A 21,471-nucleotide genomic window follows, 5' to 3' on the forward strand; every position below is an offset into this window, starting at 1 on the left:
CTGTGCTGCATTCTGTCCACACCTAGGTCAGGATCTTTGTTTCGAAACACCCTTGATAATAAAACACGCGTTTGTCTTGGAAGCACATCTCAGGGAGAGCAGTGGAGCCGACCGTCCTCACCATGCTTGTTTGCAACAGGTCTCGCACTATTTGCCATTTATTTCTGCTCTTCTAAAAACCAGTGAAACTTGACACACCCACCAGAATCAACACACTCAATAACATGCAAGCAACATCTGTGGATATCTTTTTTTTCTATTTAATTGTCTTACACACGTAGTTTATCTAACTGGCAATTTTGTAAAGATATACTTTAATGTCAAGATTCAAATTGAAACAATTTTCTTACAAAGATTGTGGATTGAAATGTCAGGTTTGCAGGGTGCCACACCAGTGCCCCCAGCTGTTTGCTACATCAAGGAATAATATCTGTCTGAGAATAAAGCTTAAAGTAGCCCTGGCTTACGAGCAATTAAATTTTCACTTTTCCTACCCAGCAAACTTGTAAAACTTAACTTGCATACAGGACTGTACGTGCAAATTGATCATAATAGAAATGAACAAAAGAGCATTTCTTTCCTATTTAGCACATCACCAGCAGACAGCCCACCCACGGGAAGGCAGTTCTGCAGCCCCCGACCCCAGGACCAGCTCCTCCCGCCCCCCTTCTCTGCCCAGCCCATGCACTCTGAAGAGAACCTCACATGTCCACTCAGTGGTCCCTCTTTATCAAGATGCCAGAGCCAGAGGGGACCCAGCTGTACTAAGAACCACCTGGTGCAGATCTGCCACCTGGTGCTCTTGTCCTCAGTGGCACCATCAGCTGGGGGGTGAGGAAACTGAAGTAGCACTTGCTCTTAGCAAGAGATCACTCTAGATATGGCTATGGGGTAAGGTGTGCACACAGCAAGGTGGCTTTGAAAATAAACTCCACAAAATGCATTATGTATCTGAAGGCCAACGCCCTTGCACATCCAGGTTAAATTTGTTTTTTGACAGCATCCAGTAAATCCCAGTGATGGAGCTAAACTAAGAACCCTTAGCATAAAAAGTGGCGCCAGAGCTCTTTAAGCAACTCTGATATGCTCTTGGTTTTATGCCCATGGGTGGTCGGCAGCAAGTTTTATTTGCAAAGCAGCATTAGCAAACAGAAGCAATTGCACCGTAAATGAGTAACCTCTAAATTATCAGTAATTATATTTAATGAAATGTCCCTCAAAGTCCCTTTGTTATCTTCAAGTGACACATTGGAAGGAACTTGCCCGTCTCGCTAAGCTGACTTCTCAGCTGCTTCAGTCTCCTGTTCTGACAGCTTCTCTTCTGAAAGCACTGACATCCAGGGTGACACGGAGCGGGTGATGCTCTGCTTGGCCAGGTTGTAGTGGTTTATGACTGTGTAAAATTTCTCCCGGGCGCTGGAATCTTGCTCCGCGTAGTAGCTTTCCAAGCCTTCTGGGATGCACTGGGTATTCTGCAAGACAAGAGGCCACTGAGACCAGACGTGGGTGCAAGAGAGGTGCCAGTATCCCCCAGTCGATGCCCCACAGTTGTGACGGCACCTTCTCTGAACCTGGAGGGATAAGTACCAGGATGGGCCACAACAGACACAAGTCCTGCCCTGGGAGCACGACCACACAGAAGCCTGGCATTAACTGGTGGGTGCCACGTCAGACTGGCACTTGAGCTTCTGTCACAGGCTTTACTTCTCCAGAGATCTCACACTGTGTGCTCTGCTTACGTGGGCACTTTGCAGGGGTGGGGGGAGGGTGCACAGGACACCTACTAGAAAACAATGACCCTTCTGACATGTCCAGAAGTAACCAATTCAAATAAGGAAGGGAGGGAAGTGAGAAAGGTTTCCCTGGGCACTGGGCTAGGTCCTCAGGAGGTCTTGCTCAGGTGATGGGCAGGCAAGTACTTGAGGCAGAGAACAGAGCACACGTAGAAGAGGCCCTGGGGCGGGAGACTGCAGGAAGACCAGGCCAGCACAGAGTGAGCAGGGGCCTGCAAAAGGGCCAGGGCCAGCCTCTCAGCTGTCAAGGTCCCAGTAGGAGATGTGGGTGGGCCTTGTGACCCCAAGGGAAGCAGGAATGCATGGAGCAGTTTCAGAGGGGTGGAGGCTGGAAGCTGCCCCCTATAAGTCACAAAACTGGGACATCCAAGTCTGGGTTTCAGAATAGCTGAAAACCCCTGTGGTGCTGTGTGGCATTTTGGAAGAAGACAGTGTGTAGCAGTCATCAAACTGTCAGGAGTGTAGAGCCCTGAAGGCTTCAGATCCTGCACATGAGTTGGCTGCTTCTCAGGACAGAAGCCAACTAACCACTGCCCCAGTCACAACTGATGCTGGATGACTTGGCCGGGAGGGGTTGCAGGTAGCATGTGCACACAGCACAGACCCCTGGGGAAGGTGCACTGACGTTGCTAATTGTCTTCCACCACACATTGTCCCCAAAGCTGACCGGGGCAGGGGGCATCCCGACCAACAACTACATTTCCCCGCCTGCCATGTAGCCAGGTAAGGCTCTGAGACTAACTTCAGGCCAGTGGGATTTGAATGGATGTGACAGGTGCAAGTTCTGGGCTGGGTGGGCCCTAAAGGGAAGCTGCATGCCCTCCATTTTTCATGTATCTCCTGCCACCCCAAGGACAAAATCCAGGGGGCCAAGGACAGCAAGAGGTAGGGAAGTCCGACGACTACAAATCCATCACTGCTTTCCAGCCTGGACTTTGGGTGAGAGTAACAAATCTAACAAATCTTATAAACCGAGTCAAAGCAATCAAAGCATGGATGCCTCTATCACACAGGAAAGTAAGACCAACAGTGCGTCTGGAGCCTTGGGCCTTGTGGTACGCTCCACCCAGAGGTCAGCCCTGGGTTTTTTGTTTTTGTTGTCCAGAACTGACCACCGGCAATCCTTTCAATTCAGCCAACGCTCTCAGGCCACAGGAACGTACCCCTGACCACCTGTACTCACTGCCAGGAGGCTTTGCTCCCCTGTGCTGCTGGCTCACCCTGTGTCCTCAAGGGGGAAGATGGGGTGCTCGTTTAGACAAGAATGTGAGCTGGGACCTGCCCTGGAAGTCAGCTGCAAGGGAACCACCGCCAGAGCCGTGGTCTCCACAATGAGCTTTTCCCAGCCAGGGCCTCCTGCTGTAACGTCACCTTCCAGGTGTGGGTTCATTTGACATGGCTCGGCTGTGCTTGCTGTCACAGGGCTGAGCACGGAACATGTTGAGGGATGGATACATGGTGGTCATGAAAAGCGCCCACCTAAGCAGACCTGGAGGCCCAGTGAGCCTGAAGGGGTGGGCTCCCGCTCTCGCATGCAGTGGCCACCGTGCCTAGGGTGTGCAGCAGGGAGAGCGCAGCAGGTGGGCACCATCAGGCCCCGATGCAGGCTCGGCTGGCTGTGCTGGGCATCGAGAACACCAGGAGGACAGAACACCCAGCCAGGAGGCACTGCTGACCCCGTCCCCTTGCCTGGCTGGGGCCTTCATTCAGAAAGTCTGAGCTGAGGCCACTCCAGAAGTGGCAGCTGTGTTGTCCTTTGCAGAGGCTGGGTGCTACCTGCTTTGCCTGCTCACAGACGGGCAGGCAGAGCTCAAGGGCCACCACGGGATCTGGGGAGGTGGTGGTGGCGAGGGTGGGACGGCAGTACACCCTCATGCCCGCAGCTCCAGGGGTGCTGCAGTGTGCCCCCTGTTTGGGCTACTGTAGCTACTGCCTCTCCTCAGATGGACAGACTCCACTGCCACCAGTTAGGTGACAATGTAAAGATCAGATGCCACCCTGCTGCTCCTTGGAGAACAGGGACTCTACCAGCTCACTGGACACCGAAGAATAAAGATCAGAAATCCCAGCAAGTCCCCTATATAGGTGAAGAGCTAGTTTCAGAAGAGAAATGACAAGGAAATGGAATGTGCACAGAGACCCAGCCACCCTGCAGCCACCTGAAGAGCAACCGGGGCCAGGAGGGCTGGTGTGCACCCAGGTGACCTGGGCGGGGCCTCTCCCCTCTTTCCTGTAGCCAACCTTCTCTCCACCAGTCCCAGTGCAAGACACAGGAGGGAAATGTCACCCTGAGCACTTCCTACTGGTCCAGCTATGCCCTCTGGCCACCTGCCAACTCTCCAGGCTTTCACCGTCGTGGGTATGGAGCACAAGGCCTCGTCTGCTCTAGGGCCTGTTCCTGGCAAGGTCATCGGAAGAAGAGGCACACTGGTATCCTGCAGCCTCTGGGGGGAAGTGGAGCCTTACCTTGAGGACGAAGCCATCAGGGCAGGCGCGGTCGTACTTGTACACCTTGTAGACGACCAGGAAGACGACGCAGGTGAGGAAGGCCAGAGCGAAGAGGACCAGCACGGAGACCTGCGGGTGGGCGGGCAGAGGCGGGAGGTCAGGGTAGCTGGGAAGATGGTGACAGAGTGCCAAGGGATACTCGGGGGAGGAACCTGAGGAAGTGCAGCTGGGGGCGGGGTCCAGGAACCAGGTTTCCCTGGACGACATTTTGTTCCATTTCAATTTTTCACAATATCCCTGTGTCACCTTTAGTTTTTTTTTTCTTTATTGTATTTAATTTTATGTGGATCAAACCCAGGGCCTCACATATGCTAGGAGAGCGCTCTACTGCTGAGCCACAACCCAGCCCCACCTTTAGGTTTGGTTAGCTGTTTTTAGTATCTGAGGCTCTGCACTGAGAGCTATGGGTACAGATATGACAAAGCCTTCAAATCACTCAAATGGCTCAGAGGCAAGTGAGACCCATGACCAAGAAGTGGGCCAGGACGCTGTGCCCACTGCCCCCAGCGGTAACACGCTGGGGCATCTGCCACTGGCAAAGCATCTGCTCCATAGATGTTGCCTGAGCCCTGAGCTCAGTGCTGGGGCAGTGTCACTTGGACACCAAGCTGCCCTTGTACTGGGACCAGCTAAGCAGGAAAGTCAAAACCTCCATGGCCCGTCACCTCTGGCCTCTAGTCCCCTGCGGTTCAGTCAGTGTCCATGAGGACAGGGATTTGGCTTTCTCACTGCTGCTGCTGCTGAATCCTAGACTGGCTTGGCCTGACACACAGTAGGTGCTCATCTAGCGTTACCAACAAACACGACAGTGGGCAGACGGGGGACACAGAGGTGGGACACCTGCCCCAGCTGGAGGGCGTGGGGCAAGATATCACAAGATGGGATTGCATCTGGAGCTGAAAGGTGCTCACATGGGTGCCAGCGAGCCTAGCAACTTGAGGGCATGACGTGGCCTTTCCCCACCTGGGTAAGCAAAGGGGCAGCTGTCTCCCAGGTTCCCTGGACAGGCAGGAAGGAAGCCAAGGTACGGGCCCGGGGAGCCAACGTGCGGTCAGGGCGCCGGAAACACTGGTCTAATGTGCACGGAGCACGGGCTTCCCACCTCCAGTGCTGGTGGCCAGGAGCTGCCACATTGCTGGCACTCCTCCTGCTGGCCACACACAGAGCCCCACAGCCCCCAGGTCCAGGGAACTGAGGGACCCTGCTTATCCTGAGGCTGCACAAGGGACCCAAGTGCAACCCCAGCTCCTCCGGGTAGACCCTCAGCAGAGCACCCTGCCAGCTCAGGAAGTGGCCTTGGGTCCACTTGATACTGTGGCATCCTGGGGTCACAGGAGAAGAGATGTGTGGAAAGGAGCGTTATAAACCAGCAGCACGTTCACCTGCCCGGCCATGAACTCAAGTCCCTGTGGTAACACCTGTGCTCCCTGCAAGCCGCCTTACACCCACCAGGGCACGATTCCTGCACTGCTCCAGAAACCCTGGGATTCTCTGAGCCAGTCTCCTCACCTGTGAAATGGACACCAGTTCCCCCACCTTCCAGTCACTTGAGGCTATAAACACCCATGACGAGCTGAAATGGTTACTGTGGGACCCCTGCCTCCACTTCCCGGGGCTCTTAATCTCTGGAGTTCAGACCGACTGGGGCCTGCATCTGGCTGCAGGCATCTCTGGCTGGGGCCCTGGCTTCTGCAGAGCTGGCTCTGCACAGGAGCCCACAGTGGACGGGCTTCCTGTCCAGCTTCCTGTCCATGCCGGTGCTAGATTCAGCCACCTCCACGCACCTCACCACTCCCCAGGGCCGAATAGGCAGGGCCGAGACTCCTGGGACCCCAGGCTTCTCCCTACACAGCCACCTGTCACACCCATGACTGCCAAATCCCACTCCGACCCCCACCACTCTCCCAGGTCACACCCACTGCAACTTGAGTAAGATATGTCCCCTCTGTGTCCTCCCACCTAGGAATTAGCCCCTCAGACCCCCGGGAAGCAGGAAATCTCCACTCTAAGGAGGCCCTTCCTTCTCTAGTCCTGCCGATTCCCAGTCTTTCTCCCACTAAACCCACCTCTGTGACTCCTCCCTGGGTCTGTCACGTTCCCCGAGGGCCCAGAGACTCCAGTCAGTCTGGACAAGGTACACTGCATATGGAGCCCATGCCTGGCACAGGGACACAGACAGAATGCAGCCAGGCTGCTTTCAAGGCCCACAAGGCCCACAATACCCGTGGGAGATGGCACTAGCCAGGGTCTGACGATGGCTGCAGGCCACAGACAAGCATGTGACAGGCCAGGGGGCTGGGAGCAGAGCCTGGTGAGGAATGGTCAGAGTGTGCTAGAGGAGGAAGGACCACTGGCTAGAGCACTCGGCAGGCCGGTGAGTGACAGCCCCCCGCTGGCCACGCTGCGGCTTGTGGAGCACACCCTTCAGCTCTAGCTCACGGCTGCGGCCTGGGCCCCTGTCCTGCCTGGAAACAGATGGTTTCCCACGACACTAGGAAGGTGAAGGAGTGCACTGTACCAGGACACTGAGGACAGTGTCGGGCAGGCTGGACAATAAGGAACTGTGTTCTTACTGATGTTCCTGTCACCACTGTCATCCCCTGAAGTCTCACAGATGGCAGAGTGGGCTCTCCACCCAGGCGGCCCTCCACACCCCAAGTGCTGCCTCACCTGAGTCCACCCTGCCAGGGACTGGATCACCTGCCCCCTCCACAGTCCCCACCAGCAGAGCTGTGTCACTCAAGGTGGGCTATGGGGAGAACTGGTTTTCCATACAACTGGCCTCTTTATGGCCTTTCATGTTCTATTTTATCTTGTGCAACTGAAAGTAGGTGGAGAGAAGAGGCCATACCCACCCTGGCCACTGCCAGCCTGCCCCCTTGATCTGGAAGCCACATGGGAGTCAGCTTCACAGTCTGTTTAGGTTTTAAAATGACCCCAGACCCCTGCAGGGCTGTGTGGACGGCTTCCGCCCGCTCACAGAGCAAGAAACATGACAGAGCCTGGGGGAGAGGACAGAGGGCATGGAAACCAAGCTGCTCCAGCCAGCTCTGCAGATCCTGAGGCAGGGAGGCCCTCCCTTCCCCTGGGGTCTATAAATTCACCAGTGGCAGGGGACCCCTGTGGTTATCACGGCCTAAGAAAGGGGAGTGAGTCAGGGGCCTTTCCAGAATCACGGTCAACCACTCCAAGCTGAATCTGGCTCTGCAAGCTGCTGACCATGACTCTAGCAGGGGCCTGTCCTCTCAGACCACAGCGCATCTGTGGAACGAAGAGGAAACAATGCCTCACGCCTGTAGGCGTTTATCAGAGGATGACAAGGGTTGGCAGGCTTTGACAGCACCTGGACCCCTCTTACAGGCTAAAATGTGTTCCCCAAAAAGAGCTACAGTCTACCCCAAGTACCTGCAAACGTGACTTTATTTGCAAATGGGGCCTCTGCAGATGCAGTCTAGTTAAGACAAGGCCATTAAGGGCACAAATCCAATCTGACTGGCGTCCTTCCACTACAGGGAATGTGGACACAGAGACAACACACTGCGAAGACCAAAGACCAAAGGGATGCACCCACATGCCGAGCAAATGGCCAGCACCCCCAGAAGCTAGGGGAGGCAAGAAGGGTCCTCCCTGCAGGGTTCAGGAGGAGCAACGCCCCCAACACCTTGATTCCAGACTGCCAGCCTCGAGGACCATGAGAGAATGCAATTCCATTGTTCCAAGCACCCCCACTTTGTGGAGCCTTGTAGTGGCATCCACAGGACTGAGAGCTACTTTAGTGGGTACAGGACTGGCTTACCTCCCTGAAGATGACTCCTGTCGCTGTCATCCTGTCCTGTCCCTGCATACCAGGCTGGGCTGCCTTCTCCTTCCTCATCCTTCAAAGCCCTAACTAGGTCAGCAGCCTCCAGAAGGCCCTGGAACGTGCCATCCTCTCGGTGGTCACCAATTACACATGCAGGCATTTGTGAACCTCCCTCCCTTCTCCCATGAGAATGAGGGGTATTCTGGAACCCAGGGCAAAATGACTGAGCCTGACATCCAGGATTCCCCAGGCCTGGAGCTCAGAGGCTGTCTCCACATGACACACCATGACCTCTGTGAGTCTGAGAGCCCCAGCTCAGACACTGCATCTCTCAACCAACTTCAGAAGACTTCCCCCCAGAGAACAAGAGCAGGGCGGCCCTGGGCTAGAGGCCCACTCAGCCACACCATGACATGGGGAGGCCACTGTCCCAACCCCAGGCTCCCCATCCCATGAAGGGCGCGCTGGCCTAGCGCCTGTGTGCATGTTGGGACAAGCAGGAGACCTGTCAGGCATACAGTGGGGCACAGCAGGCCCTGCTCCCACACAGTGCTGCAGCCTCAGAAAGGGCAGGTGGAGGCCATAATCCAACACTTCCCTGCCTGCTGCAGGCCCCGTCACTGAAAAGGAGGCACCTTCACACCAGCCAGCAGGACACCCAGGCGGGCCCCAGGCCATGCAAATGAGAAATGGCTGGCACAAAACGGGGCTCAACTGACTATGCATGAGAAAGCCCAAACCCCTAGGGGCCTGGAAATGCTACTGTGTTGGGAGATGGAGCCTAGAGAGGCTCAGGGCTCCCATCTGAGGGCACTCATCCCTGCAGGAGTGGTTCACCAGGAAGGGCCTGCTCCTCCCCTTTCCCTTGCTCTCTCTGGCCTCTGCCTCCCTTGTGGGATGACACAGCAAGCAGGCCTTGGACAGAGACAGCCCCCTGTTCCAGGGGCAGGAGCCAATAAACCTCCTTTCCTTCTGAGTTCCTTTATGAGTGTCCCAGTCTCAAAGATCCTGTTTAGCAGCAGGAGACGGACAGAGACACCTGGAACATGCCAATGTGATCAGGCTGGATCTCACAATGGGGACACTCCCGATTACCCAGATGAGTTCTCCATGCTATGTCCTCTCAGAAGGAGATGATCCTACAAAGGGGCAGGGATGCAAGGACAGAAGCTAGAAGATGCGGCACTGCAGATCTGAAGGTGGAGAAAAGCGCCACAAGCCAAGGAGTGAAGGAGTCCAGAAGACAGGAAATGGCAAGAAACACACCCCTTGAGCCCTGGCTGAGCGGCCCCAGGATGCTTGAATCTGACCCGGTGGAACTTTCCAGAGTCCTGGGAGAAGTCCTGCATGCCATCTGAAGCGCCACCCTGGTGGTGATTTGTTATAGCAGCTCCAAGAAGTGCACCTCTCTGTCAAGTCCCCCCATGAGCAGAGGGCAGGGCAGGGCCAGGCCTCACACGTCTAGCACAGAAGCAGGTCCTCCTGAAGATGCAGTGAGGAATGAGAAGGAATGGGGACAGCAGGCAATCCGCCTCCCAGTGAGTACTCCCAAGCATCCCCTGCCACCTGGCCCAACCCAGAACGCTGGGACCCAGCTCCACACAGACATATGGAACAGAAGCTAATCCTTGTCTGCAGAAGGTGCTGGTCAGCTTGGTTTTGTTAAGTAAATGATCTTGTATGGGAAAGAGCGGACCCAGGGCAGCTCCTCCCTCCATGCTCCAGGGAGCCTGGAGCGGCCCCACTCCCTCAAAACACATACTCTGGGTGGGCTGGACTGCGAAGGGCAGGAGGTCCTTTGCCTGCGAGAGGGCATTTCCCCAAAAGCAGGCCCTTCCCTCCAACCTGTGCCTCTTAGGTATGAGAGGCAAGCCCTGGGCCCACCATGCTACAGGGACTCAAGAACTGTTCTGCTTTTCATCTTGTTTCAAATGTAGACGAAAAACATGGTCCTAATAATAATGGTTATACAAGAAGGAATCAGGCGATACACTCACCTGTAGACCAAGGTAGTGACATGGCCTTTCTTTTCTCTTTCCTGTGGAGGAAGAACCTGGAGCCGGGGGCCGGTACAGGGCTCACTGCGTTCCCGCACTTACCTCTCGGGCAGGCGGTGAGTCCACAAGTCCTTCTCAGCATGTTTCCTAGGCCTAACACACTCACAAACACTTAAAGAAAACGCCTTTTCTTCAAACACTGTTATCAAAATATTGCAATAAAAATTTATGCTATGCGTGTCCTTTGTTTTTAACACACTAAACAAGATCTTGTAAATACCTGATTTCAAAGGACAGAGGACAAAACCCCTATCCAAGGTCTTGATGACAGTGTGGGTGACATGAAAGCCTCTGTGATGTGCACTGGCAGGAAGGCTCAGTTGCCACTCATCCCTCCGTAGTCTGCTGCCTGCATGAACAAGCAAAGGGACCTTACACGGGAAAGGACCCAACATGGCTGGAGGGAAGGAGGAGGACCAGGCAAATGGTGTCGAAAGGCTTCCTATTCTCCTTGGAACACTGCCCCCCGAGCCAGGAGTCGGAGCAATCCCCTGCAAAACTCCGACAGCCTTGGTTTTCTTTTTCTTTTTCTTTTGTTTAAGCAATGGATCTGAAACACTAACAGTCTTGAAATCAGAGAAGAAAACTGTGAAACTCAATTTCAAAACTTACTACTAAGATACAGTCATCAAAATAGCATGGTTCAGACATAAGCACACACACACAGATGGGCTGGAGCTGGAAATCCAGACAGAAATTACAGTGTCCGTGGTCCACTGCTTTTCAATAAGGACACCAAGACCATTTAATAGGGTTAAAAAAGTCTCTTCAACAATGATGCTGGGAAAACTGGATATCCACATGCAAAAGGATGAACCTAGACCCTTATGCCATATGCCATATGCAAAAATCAACTCAAAAGTAACAAAAACCTATATAGAAGCCAAGCCATAAATTTCTTAGAAGAAAATACAGGAGATAACTCTTCATGACCCTGTGTTCGGAAGGGTGTCTTAGATATGAAAGCAAAAGCACAAGCAGCCAAAGGAAAAAATGTACTCAGAAAATTTTTACACTTTGTGATTCAAAGGATCTAGCAAAACTATGAAAAAAGAACTCACAGAATGGTAGAAAATATTTGCAAAACTTTTAGTATCCAGACTCTAAACAACTCAACAACAAAAGGCAACCCAATTAAACTGAGAAAGGACTTGGACAGACATGTCTCTGAAGAAGACCCACAGATGGCAGACAGGCATGAAAGGCAAGCAGCACCGTCAGGCCTCAGGGAAGGGCAAATCCAGACCATGAGACCCCACTTCACATCCGCCATGATGGCTGGAAGGAAGAATAATCCAACGTGTGTGGTGAGGGCGTGGGGAAACCACAGCCCTCGTTCACAGCCCACAGACTGTGTGGGGAACCGTGTGGCAGCTCCACAACATGCTAATTATAAAATCACCACAAGATCCCCATCCTATCCCTGGGTAAATACCCAAAAGAACTGAAAATAGGTGTTCAAACAAAAATTTGTACATGAATGTTCACAGTAGCCTCCTCACAACAGCCAAAAGGTGGAAAATACTCAGATATTCAAAAACCAATGAGAATAAACAAATTGGGTTCCATCCATACAACAGAATATTACTCAGCCAAAGAAAGGAATGATGTACTGAAACCTGCTACAACACAGACGGACCCTGAAACACCATGCCAAGGGAAAGAGGCCAGACCCGAGGGGTCGCCATAGGATACGACTCCAACTATGGGACAAGTCCAGAACAGGGAAACTGACAGGGACAGAAAATAGGCGTGGCTGTCAGGGGCTTGGTGGGGTGGGGATAACAGCTTCACGGAACAGGATCCTCTTGGGGAGAGGAAATGTTCTGGAAGCAGATGGTACGATGGTCAGGTAATACGGAATGCACTGAACGTCCTAAGCTGTACACTTGAAAGTGGTGACTTTTACAGAAGGGACACTGTACACAATTTTTTTAAGTGGGCTGGAGGAAGCAGGAAGGAAGCTGGGGTGACAGGAGCTGCGGGGGTCCTGATGACCCGGGATTGTCCTGATGAGCTGCGGGGGTCCCTGATGAGCAGGCACGCCCAGACCAGAGCAGCGAGAACAGGAGGGCTCTGTGGGGGCTTCCCGGCCACAGCAGCGAGGATACCTGCCAGGAGCCTGTGGGCCTGAAGGAGACACCATCCCAGCTGCTCACTCTCCAGCCCATGGCCACTGCCATCATCAGTGCTCCTCCACGGTCATTCACAGAAGGACTGGCTACAGCGTGACACAGCCGCTCGGCTGACAAGGCACAGCCACGGCCAACACAGCAAAGCCCGCTCTGCAGAACAGACACTGCAGCCCTGGGCTTCCCTGCCTCCTCTGCTCCGGGCCTCCTCAGCTGCTGGGGGCCTCCCAAGGCCATGTCCGTCTGGGGGATTAGGGAGACCAGGACACTGCAGCAGGAGAGCCACTCACAGTCCCACTGACGTCAAACACACATGGGCCTGGACCCCATCTTGACTCCTGCTTACTGGGTGGCTGGGCCCTCCTCAACCTCTCGGGTCTTCACTCTCCACTCACAAAACTGGGACAGCAAGGGCAGCCCGAACTGAGCCACACCGCGAAGCTCTGAGCCTGCGCGGGCGCTGGGTCGATGGCACCAGCGGCTCCTCCTTGGCTCTCTGTCCCCCCTCCCTTGGGGGAGGGAGCAAGGAGCGCTTCTGCTGAGTAACGCGGCACCAACAACAATCCTGAAAAAGGAAGACGAATCCTGCCATCGTCAAGCGTTTACAGCAACCCACATAGAAGTGAACGAGGCCCAGACAGCTCGACGCCATCACCCGGCTCTGGAGGAAGCCCTCACTCCACGCTGGACCGGGAGCCCAGGGGCTCTGCAAGTGCAGATGTGGGCAGCCACATCCCGCAAGATGTGTGAAGGTCGGGGGGCTGGGGTCTGCAGGGCCCACACCTCCCCACACACCGCTGAGTGCCAAGGAAACCGCGTCATCCTTCATAAATATTTAACAAGTGCACGTCGGAACGCCCCAGGGGATTACTGGAGAGTGTGGAAAACAAACTGGCACCCGAGAAGCTGAAGGTCAGCAAGGACAGGAGAAGATGCAAACTGCCCATGGGATCATTTGAGACAGGATGCAGAGGGACATCCCCACTGGGGCCCTGATCGTCAACTCCAGGACCATCAGACCTGGCCTCTCCTGACTCCCCGACACCGGCCCCACACCAACCCTTGGGCGTGGGAGCTGTTTGCTCAGGTGCAAGGCTGACCTTGGACTCTCTTAAAGCCCAGAAGGTGGCTTCATGACCCAAACCCTTAACCCACAGGCACAGGGATCGAGTACAGAGTCCCCACTCTGCATTCCAGCATCCCCAACAGAGCCTCCCCCGGGCCTGCCCAATTAGGGCCCCTCTGCCCTCCCAGATGGAGGGAGGGCCCTGAGAAGTGCCCCACCCTCCAGTGCGTGCCACACCGCTCTGCATCAGCAAGAAGGAAAGAACCTTAGAAAAATGTTGAGGCTGAAGAAACACCTCGGGCTGTGTTGCTTCTCACTGTAAACATCCCTCCATTAATTAAATGACTGCCTTCTTCCCTGACGCCAGCCACTTGGAGCCTCCACTTTGGGCGGCCTTGGGGTGATTCATCCTGCCATCCCTGTGTGGCCGAGTCTTTCCAAGCTCTTCCCCACTAGCTGTTACCTAGCAACCAGCCTAGCAACCTTGTAGCCAAGAGATTAATCCCTGAGTGATAATCATAAAGTAACATCCAAAAAGACATTTCGTTTCAAGGATGCAATCCAAAGGTATATAAAGACAGGCACGCCTGAACCACACAAATGAGAGACAAAGGGGACGCGCTGTTTACTTGTTGCTTAAACATCTGAAAGGCAGGATCTCCTTCTGGCCATTCACACACACGGATGAAAAGAACCAAGCCAATGGCTGAGCTGAGCAGCCACACAGAAACCTCCGGGGGCACCAACAGAATGAGGACCATGTTCCAACCTGCCCCAGCTGGGACTGACCCAGTGAGACAAACACAGAGGCCAGGGTGGGTGGAGCTCTGTGCTGCGCGCGTGCACACACACACACACACACACACACACACCCAATTTTCAGAAACCAGCTGAAGCCTCACACAGCAGTCACCTGCCTCACTTGCATTCAGGAATAATAGAAGTAGAGCTGGGCAATAAAAGGCAGGGAGAATGTTCTAGAAGGGTAGGCGCTCCTAGCATTTCTGGTGATCCTTCCCCATCTAGTGCCACTGGAAGGATGTAAGTTCAAACCCAGTGAACACGAGCGTGGCTTGGAGAGCAGGTTAAAATGCACATACCCAGGGCTGGACTCCAGGTGACTCACAGACGGGCAGCCTCAGCACACTCAGGGAAATAGGCTTTGGAGGTGGCCCTTGTGCTTCAGCCATTGTAGGTTGCAATGAACAGGGACAATCTCCTTCCCAATTCAAAAGGGCCTCAGGAGCAGGCAAAGGCAAGAGGGGCCCTTAAGGAAGCTGGACATTAGGCTGATGAAGCCCAGCTAGGGTGTCCCAGGAAGCAGGCCAGGCAAATAAGCCCCCAGAAGGCTCCTGGCCCAGATTCTGTCCCTTACGATGAAGCCTTGGGTAGGTCACCTGCCCTGCTGTGAGAACTTGGAGGGGGCTGGCTAAACAGGGCTGGCTCAGAAAGCTGCCCAACACTGATCACTCAACACACAAGGGGCCCCGTGGGGAGACCCTGGACCTCACCAAGGCCCCCCTTCACATGAGCCAGCAGCACCGTGAGGCACCCACTTTCCTATCAAGCTGTTACTGAGCGTGTGCAGAGATGGCAGCAAGTGATGCCGGCATGGGCGCTCTGAGCAAGTCTGTCCCCAAGAAGTCCCTGCGCCTTCAGCGACTGGCTGACATTCTGTCCCAGGGGGTTGATATGGCCTGGTTCCCTTCCCAAGGTCACCAACTCCAGTTGAGGGAACTTTTCCTTAAAAGACCACCCCTAGACCTGGCCAGGACACCAGATCACAGGGCCCACACCCAAAGAGAGACATGGGCCATCCCGGTCCTCCAGAGAAGGGGACCTGGAACCCATGAGAGAAGCAGAGACAAGAGGGCAACAGTGGGCAGCCCAGCAGAGCCCAGGCCACAGGGGTGCCCGCAGGGGTGCAGAGGGAGGGAGGGAGACCTGCGTTCAGTGGCTCAAGGAAGCAACTCCAAGACCACAGGCGACAGTGCCCAGGAAGGCTGGTTTTTTGCTGGGGTGGGGGTAGGGTGGGGGGTGTTTGTTGCAGTACTGGGTACTGAACAGAGGGATGCTCTACCACTGAGCCACAACCCCAGACTTTTAAAATTTTGAGACAGAATCTCACTAAGTTGCCGAGCCTTGCCTTAAATTTGCAATCCTCCTGCCTCAGCTTCCCAAGTCCAGGAAGAGTTTCGCATCTACAAAGGAAAGGGATGTAGAGAACAACCTCAGCACAATAGTGACCTGGGGCCGAGACCCCCTAGAAACCAGCCACAGGAAAAGCCAGGTGCCCTCTTCTGCCACAGCCTAGAGCAGGCTGCCTGGGGGCAAGCACTCTGCCTTGGTCTCCCCTCAGCTTAAAACAGAAATGACAGTGGTGCCTACCTCATGAGGTAGATGATAACAGATAATGAGCAGAATGACCTTGAACTAGAGGCTTGTTCATGGGAGCACGCGGGCACAGTCAACTGCTGGCACAGCCTCGCTACAAAGGGCAGTGGGACAGGAAGAGGCGGGAGGGACCTGGGACACCGGCACTGGAAGGAGATGGAAAGGGACAGGTCTGGGATGCAGGGCACTTCCTGCCGGGGCTGGAGTAAGGCCATCATGGAGGTCATGATGAAAGGCACTGGCTTCAGAACCAGCATCATGGGGCACCCTGACCTCCCTTCAACAAGCTGGGACTTGACCCCTGTCTGTAAAGGGCAAGCAGTGCAGTGTGAGCCATGAAGCAGGCCGCAAAGGCAAGACAGCCAGCCACCCTCGGTGCGAAACCAGGCACGGGGCTCACGGGAGAGCAGCGTGCTGGGCACCCACCCCACGGCACCTTCCAGCAGCCCGGGAGGCGGGAGCAGTGGCAAGGCAGGACTTCCGCCACAGGAGCCAGTCCATGGGGACAGGGACCAACCATGTGAGGTCTTCTGAGTCCTCAGGTTCTGGGCAACAGGAGCCAAGTAACCACACAGAGTCCCAGCTGTGGCTGCCGAGAGCCCTGGTGGCAGATGTGCGTCACCCACACCTTAGACAAGGGACCTAGGGACTTGCTGCAGGTGAGCTTGTGGGAAAAGCACAAGCCAAGGACAACAGAGGGGCCATGGCCTGGCACATATGGACACTCAACAGAAGGAGCAGCCGTTCAGATGCCACACTGCTCCAGGCCTTCAGGGACCTACAATGACAAGGCTGCGGGGAATGGTTGAATGGGGCAGGAGAAACCCGCTCAGACATCCAGATACCATGACCTTAACACTGAGGTCATTCCTGCCTCAAGTAGCAGTGGGAACCAATCCCAAGATGGGGACGGGGCATAGGGGCAAGTGCCCACTGACAGGGCACATGCTAATCCCCCAGGCCAAAAAGAGAAAGGGATGACCTTGGTCAGCCCATCCTGATCCTGGCCATGAACCTCTGGCTTGTCGACTGCTGAGCCAGCAACATCTCAGCACATACGACACCCTGTCACCCCAGCAGGTCCTGCAGACACAGACCCCTGTGCCTTGACTCCCCATCTGCAGAGAGGGCCATCAGAATAGAGCCCACCATTAGGAGGTAAGAGCACTGCTGGGAGGACTTGATAAACTGACCCAAGCAAACACCACCAGAGGCCAGAAGAGGGCAATGCCAGGAGCCCGTGCCAGGCAGGCCCTGAGAGGCAGGCAGGTTCAGAGAAGCCACCCGCCTCTGCTGCCCTTCATCCATTAACCAGGGACAGTCCTGAGGCTGCCTTTTGCAGTTCACATCATCAAGTTCAAACCTGAAGATGTGCAAAGAGGGCCCGGAACCTGTGTCCAGCCTGAGCAAACTGCTCACACATCCACAAGGGGTAATCAGGGCGCCCACAGGACCTGGGTCAGGGCCTGGGGACCCCTGTGTCTCCCAGTCCACCCCTTCACACCTGGGTGAGTGCCTCCATCCCACCTTCTCTTGCAGGCTTCCAGCTCCCAGAACATCAGTATCCCAACTTGTTCCTCAACCAGTGCTGCCTTCGAAGCCACCAGACTGTCGGGAAGGTCCCTCCTCACCCCACCCAGCCGGAACCCCGACTCTTGGGACAGGCATCCCCATCATGTCTGGAGGTGGAGAAGGCTGGAAGATGGACATGTGGGCTCTGCAGCCAGGTGGGCCCCGGATCCTGGCTCTGCCTCCCCATCTGTGAAATGGGTGACAAGGTCAGTACCAGCCTCCTGTGGACCAGGGCTCAGATGAGCTCACACAGGCCAGGGCTTAGTACACTGTCTGGCACATGACAGGGCTGCACGCTTCCTTCCTGCTACTGTTAGGTCAATATTTTAATGTTGGGAATTGATTTTTTATAGGTTTATAACCTTTATCAAAAGAAAGCTCACGGGTGGGTTTTCCCCTGTTATAAAAATAAACAATACATGTTCATTTTGAAAGAAGAAGAAAAGATTTTAAAAGCCACAAGGATACTATCTTGGTGGGCTGCCAGCAGCTGCTGAGTTTGCGCAGCTGGGATCAGTCCAGGTAAAGGGTGTCATGCCAGGTCACTGTCCCCCTGCAGTCATCTCTGCAGCTGGGCACACTCACCTTAAACCTCTCGGAGACCCCTTCACTGATGCTGACAGTGAACTCCGCGATCTTGGGAGGACGAGCTCTTCCTTTTTTGCGGTCAGGTTCATATTCAGTCTTGGTTTTCACCACCACCTTATCCGGGAAGCAGAGAAGCAAGTGGTCAGTGGTGGCCTGATGCACTCAGACACGGCTGCCCTGAGAAGGTATGTCTGGGAACTGTCATGTTCAAAGTCACCCTTTCTCCACAAAATAGAATGAGAACAGCCACCACCTACTGGAACTCTCCTCTGTGCCAGCATGTCAGAGGAACTCCCATTCACAACCGAGGGGCAGAGGAGTTAAGCTCATTGGTCAAGGTCAGGTGGCTGACAGGTGACTGGATAGGGCAGCAAGACACCTGACTCCTACTCCAGGGCTCCTTCCTCCACCCCCGGAGAGCAGGAGGCATCTGCTTTTCCAAGGGCCTTTATGTACCCCACGCCCCAGGCAGCGCACAGGAGGACTGGATCACAGATTCGACTGAGGGGCAGGCAGCAAGCCCAGGGGACACAGGCCTCAGGCTGGCTCCTGGTCTCCACTCACCAACCCCTGCCTGCTGCCCTGCATGGCCCCTCCCCCTGCATCCCCCAGCTTCATGTCAGGGTGACCCAGGCTCCCCGTGCCTCCTCCCTGGGACCTCCCAGCCCTGGCCTCCCTGGCTTTGTCTTCCTCACACCTCCACACTGGACCCCTGGAGAGAGGTTCAAGATGGGACCGGGGTTACAGGTCTCTAGTCCACAAACCCCACTCCCCAGAGCAGGTTCCTGGCAGTGGCTGTGGACTGCAAAGAACCAGCTGCCCCATGCTCCCACCGAGGGAACATGCCCCTTCATTGGGTGGTCCATACTTTGGGGGAGACACCCTGCTCTGCATGGCAGTTGAGCAGAACAAGGGGAATCCAGCAATTCAGGATGGCCAATCCCAGGTGAGCAGCTGGAGGGACTCAGCCTGAGCTGTGGACCCCGGAAAGCCAGCCAAGGAGAGAAGGGACAGGGAGAAAGTGGCCAGTGCCGGTGTGATCCCAGATCTGGGGGCCACCCAGCCCCACTGCTGCCCCACTCACTCCTTTGCACGCAGCTCACCCAGGAGCACCAGAGAGGGCACACCAGCCTGTGTTGGCCAAAGTGCCCACCCCTTAAAGCTCTGCTGCCCATCTCCTGAATCAGCATGTGAGTGTCACCCTGCCATCCTCACATCGCAGTCACACCTGACTAGCCCTGTGACCCTGAACATGCACTTGCTACTTGAAGCTGCTTCATCGGCCCATAAGCCAAGAACAAGGCTATCTCTCTGGGAGGCTATGCAGACCAGGAAGTCCGTGGAACTCCAGTCCAGCGTGGATACCTGTCAACGTTTGCTAACCTGGATCTGCATCCGCACCAATCTACACCCGCCGTAACAGGCTAGGTGACCTTGGGCAGGTCCCCTACACCCGGTGCCTTCATTTCCTTATCTGTAAACTGCAGCACTGATGGTAGTTACCTCATAGTGTGGTCAAGACATGAAAGGAATTTCACCCTATAACATATGCACAACAGGCATCCAGCAAAGTCAGGTGAGGCTGTCCCTGACACGCCAGCAGCCAGCCCTGGGACTACCACTGCTGTTGTAACTGCTGTGCCTCTACTTAGTGCACCTCCTCAGGATAGATTCTGTGTGTAATCTGGCCCTCAGATGCCATGTCACCAGGAGTAGATGACATCACCTCCCTGAACCTAACTGTGAGCAACACCTTGCAGTTGTTTTGAGTTGAGAAAGGTCAAGAGCAGGACATTGCACTATAAGTGGAGTGGAACAAGAGGCGCTGCCAGAAACCTGTGTACCAGGGGACTGTGGCCTTCCCCCGAGTGACCCTGGGTGCATCCCATAAACTCTCCCAGCCTCAGTCTCCTCTGGGACTTTGGAAGCCTCCTTACCCACTCTTGGTCCCTGCTGGAACTCCCTTCTCTGGAGCTCCTCTGCCAGGTGCCCCTCTGTTTGAACACTCGCAGGCACAACAGAGCACCTTTCAGCGCTGCATAGGCCACGCCTGGGCAACCATTTGGGTTGCTCAGAATTTTATACCTGCCTGAAACCCTGCTCCCTGTAATAAGCCAACTGTGCCAGACAGTTCTAGAGTGGAGCAAACTGAGGGCGCAAGAGGAGGTCAGGCCAAGTGGGGGGAGTCACCCCACAGAGGTACTGCTTGGACACAGTTCCTGACACAGGCCACCTTGGGGCTTGAGGCCAGGCTCTGCTAAGTAGATCCCTGGATAGGGAGGGGTAGTCGAAGCTGAGGCCTCAGGCAGCCCTACCCTTCCTGCAAAGCCCAACCTGGACCATGAGTCCCCCAGAGTGGCCCCACTGTGGTCGGGGATAAACAGCTGATCCCTATCGGGAACTGAAGCACCTGCTGCCCACCCCGCCTAATGGAGAATAGTCAAGGAGGCAAAGCCACTCTGGGAAGCTGAGCAAGCCTCTCAGGGTCTGCTGTGGGAATAAAGGAAGCCTCTACCAGGAGGGCCACTGCAGGGCCCTCCCCAGCCACCCCACCCCTGCCGGTGGCCAGAAATCACCATCCTGCCAGAATGAACGGGAAGCCCTGAGTCAGAGCCTCCTCACCAGGGAGATAATAAACGTAAAAGCACTTCAGGGAATAGGAGAAAGCTCCTGGTGGTGGTGGGTGGGGTGTGAGCAGCACCACAGTTGAAAAAGACACTGTGTTTATGATTTTAGGCTTGAGTTTTGCAATGCAATTGTCTAGACTTAAAAACTCTATTAACCTTTAAGTGTTAACTCATCAAAATATTATCCTTACTGGATAAAGAGATACTAGAGACTGGATGCTGCACTCAAGAAAGGAGGGCATTCTTTAAATTCAGCAACAACGCCCTAGGGAAAGGTGCATGAATGACGGTTCCCAGCTACACCAACAAGGAGTGAGCCTGGGCACCAATTTGGAGATTTCACAAAAGGAACAAAGAGGGAGAAGGCTCAGTGTGAGCGCACACGCCCTCCCGCAGCCCCGCAGCCTGGTAGAGATGGGCAAAACCAACAAGCAGAGGAAGCAGGCCTCTAGGGAGGGCACATCTGGCAATTCCCCACCTCAGAGGGCCAAGCCGGGTGAAACCGCTTCATGCAGGAAGGCACAGGCAGCAGCCACCGCCCCTGATCTCACCCCAGACCCAGAGCTGGGTAGTACTGTGGGACCAGGGGCATTTCCCCCTGGAGAAGACGCCCACAAAACTCATCAAGAAGGGACCTTTCCCTGGCCGAGTTCCACGTCAGGACAGAGGTGTCCTCTAAGACAGGACTCAACATTACCGGATCCAGAATTGCATGCGGGTGCAGCGTCCTGGCCCGGCCTTGCCTGCCTGCCCAAGCCCGCCCCTACTTCGAGTCCCCAGCGCACGTGGCGTTTCTTTTGTTGCAGCGGATGGGGGAGAATTAGGGGTGCTCACCCGGCAGTGCGGGGGATACCGGCGGCGGGGGCGGGAGGGGGGGGCTTACCTTATCCCGGGGGAGGGAACTGCAGCTGATTGACATCGAGGGGCGTCAT

At 55.0% G+C, this 21,471-nt stretch overlaps 2 protein-coding genes across 2 annotated transcripts in view; one reads left to right on the plus strand and one right to left on the minus strand.

The window, feature by feature from the left end:
- The window catches only part of Stx18 (syntaxin 18), a 134,730-nt gene extending 117,048 nt beyond the window's left edge, over positions 1-17,682 (plus strand). The window contains exon 12 of the mRNA XM_048784169.1: positions 17,292-17,682. The gene's annotated coding sequence lies outside the window, so the exon portion shown is untranslated. The remainder of the gene's footprint in view (positions 1-17,291) is intronic.
- Positions 245-21,471, minus strand: Nsg1 (neuronal vesicle trafficking associated 1). Its single transcript, XM_048784171.1, has 4 exons — positions 21,434-21,471; positions 17,910-18,036; positions 4,260-4,370; positions 245-1,472 (listed from the first exon to the last, which is right to left on the minus strand). The coding sequence occupies exons 1-4, from the start codon at positions 21,469-21,471 to the stop codon at positions 1,272-1,274; spliced, it is 477 nt and encodes a 158-aa protein (XP_048640128.1). The 3' UTR covers positions 245-1,271.

The sequence above is a fragment of the Marmota marmota genome, unplaced genomic scaffold (genome assembly GCF_001458135.2).
Source record: "Marmota marmota marmota unplaced genomic scaffold, marMar, whole genome shotgun sequence".
NCBI lineage: Eukaryota > Metazoa > Chordata > Mammalia > Rodentia > Sciuridae > Marmota > Marmota marmota.

Coding starts and splice junctions, on each gene's coding strand:
- Nsg1 (XM_048784171.1), bottom strand. CDS start 21,471: ATGACGCCCCTCGATGTCAATCAGCTGCAGTTCCCTCC. Junction 18,037..21,433: donor AATCAGCTGCAGTTCCCTCC/CCCGGGATAAGG, acceptor GCTTCTCTGCTT/CCCGGATAAGGTGGTGGTGA. Junction 1,473..4,259: donor CTGATGGCTTCGTCCTCAAG/GTAAGGCTCCAC, acceptor CTTGTCTTGCAG/AATACCCAGTGCATCCCAGA.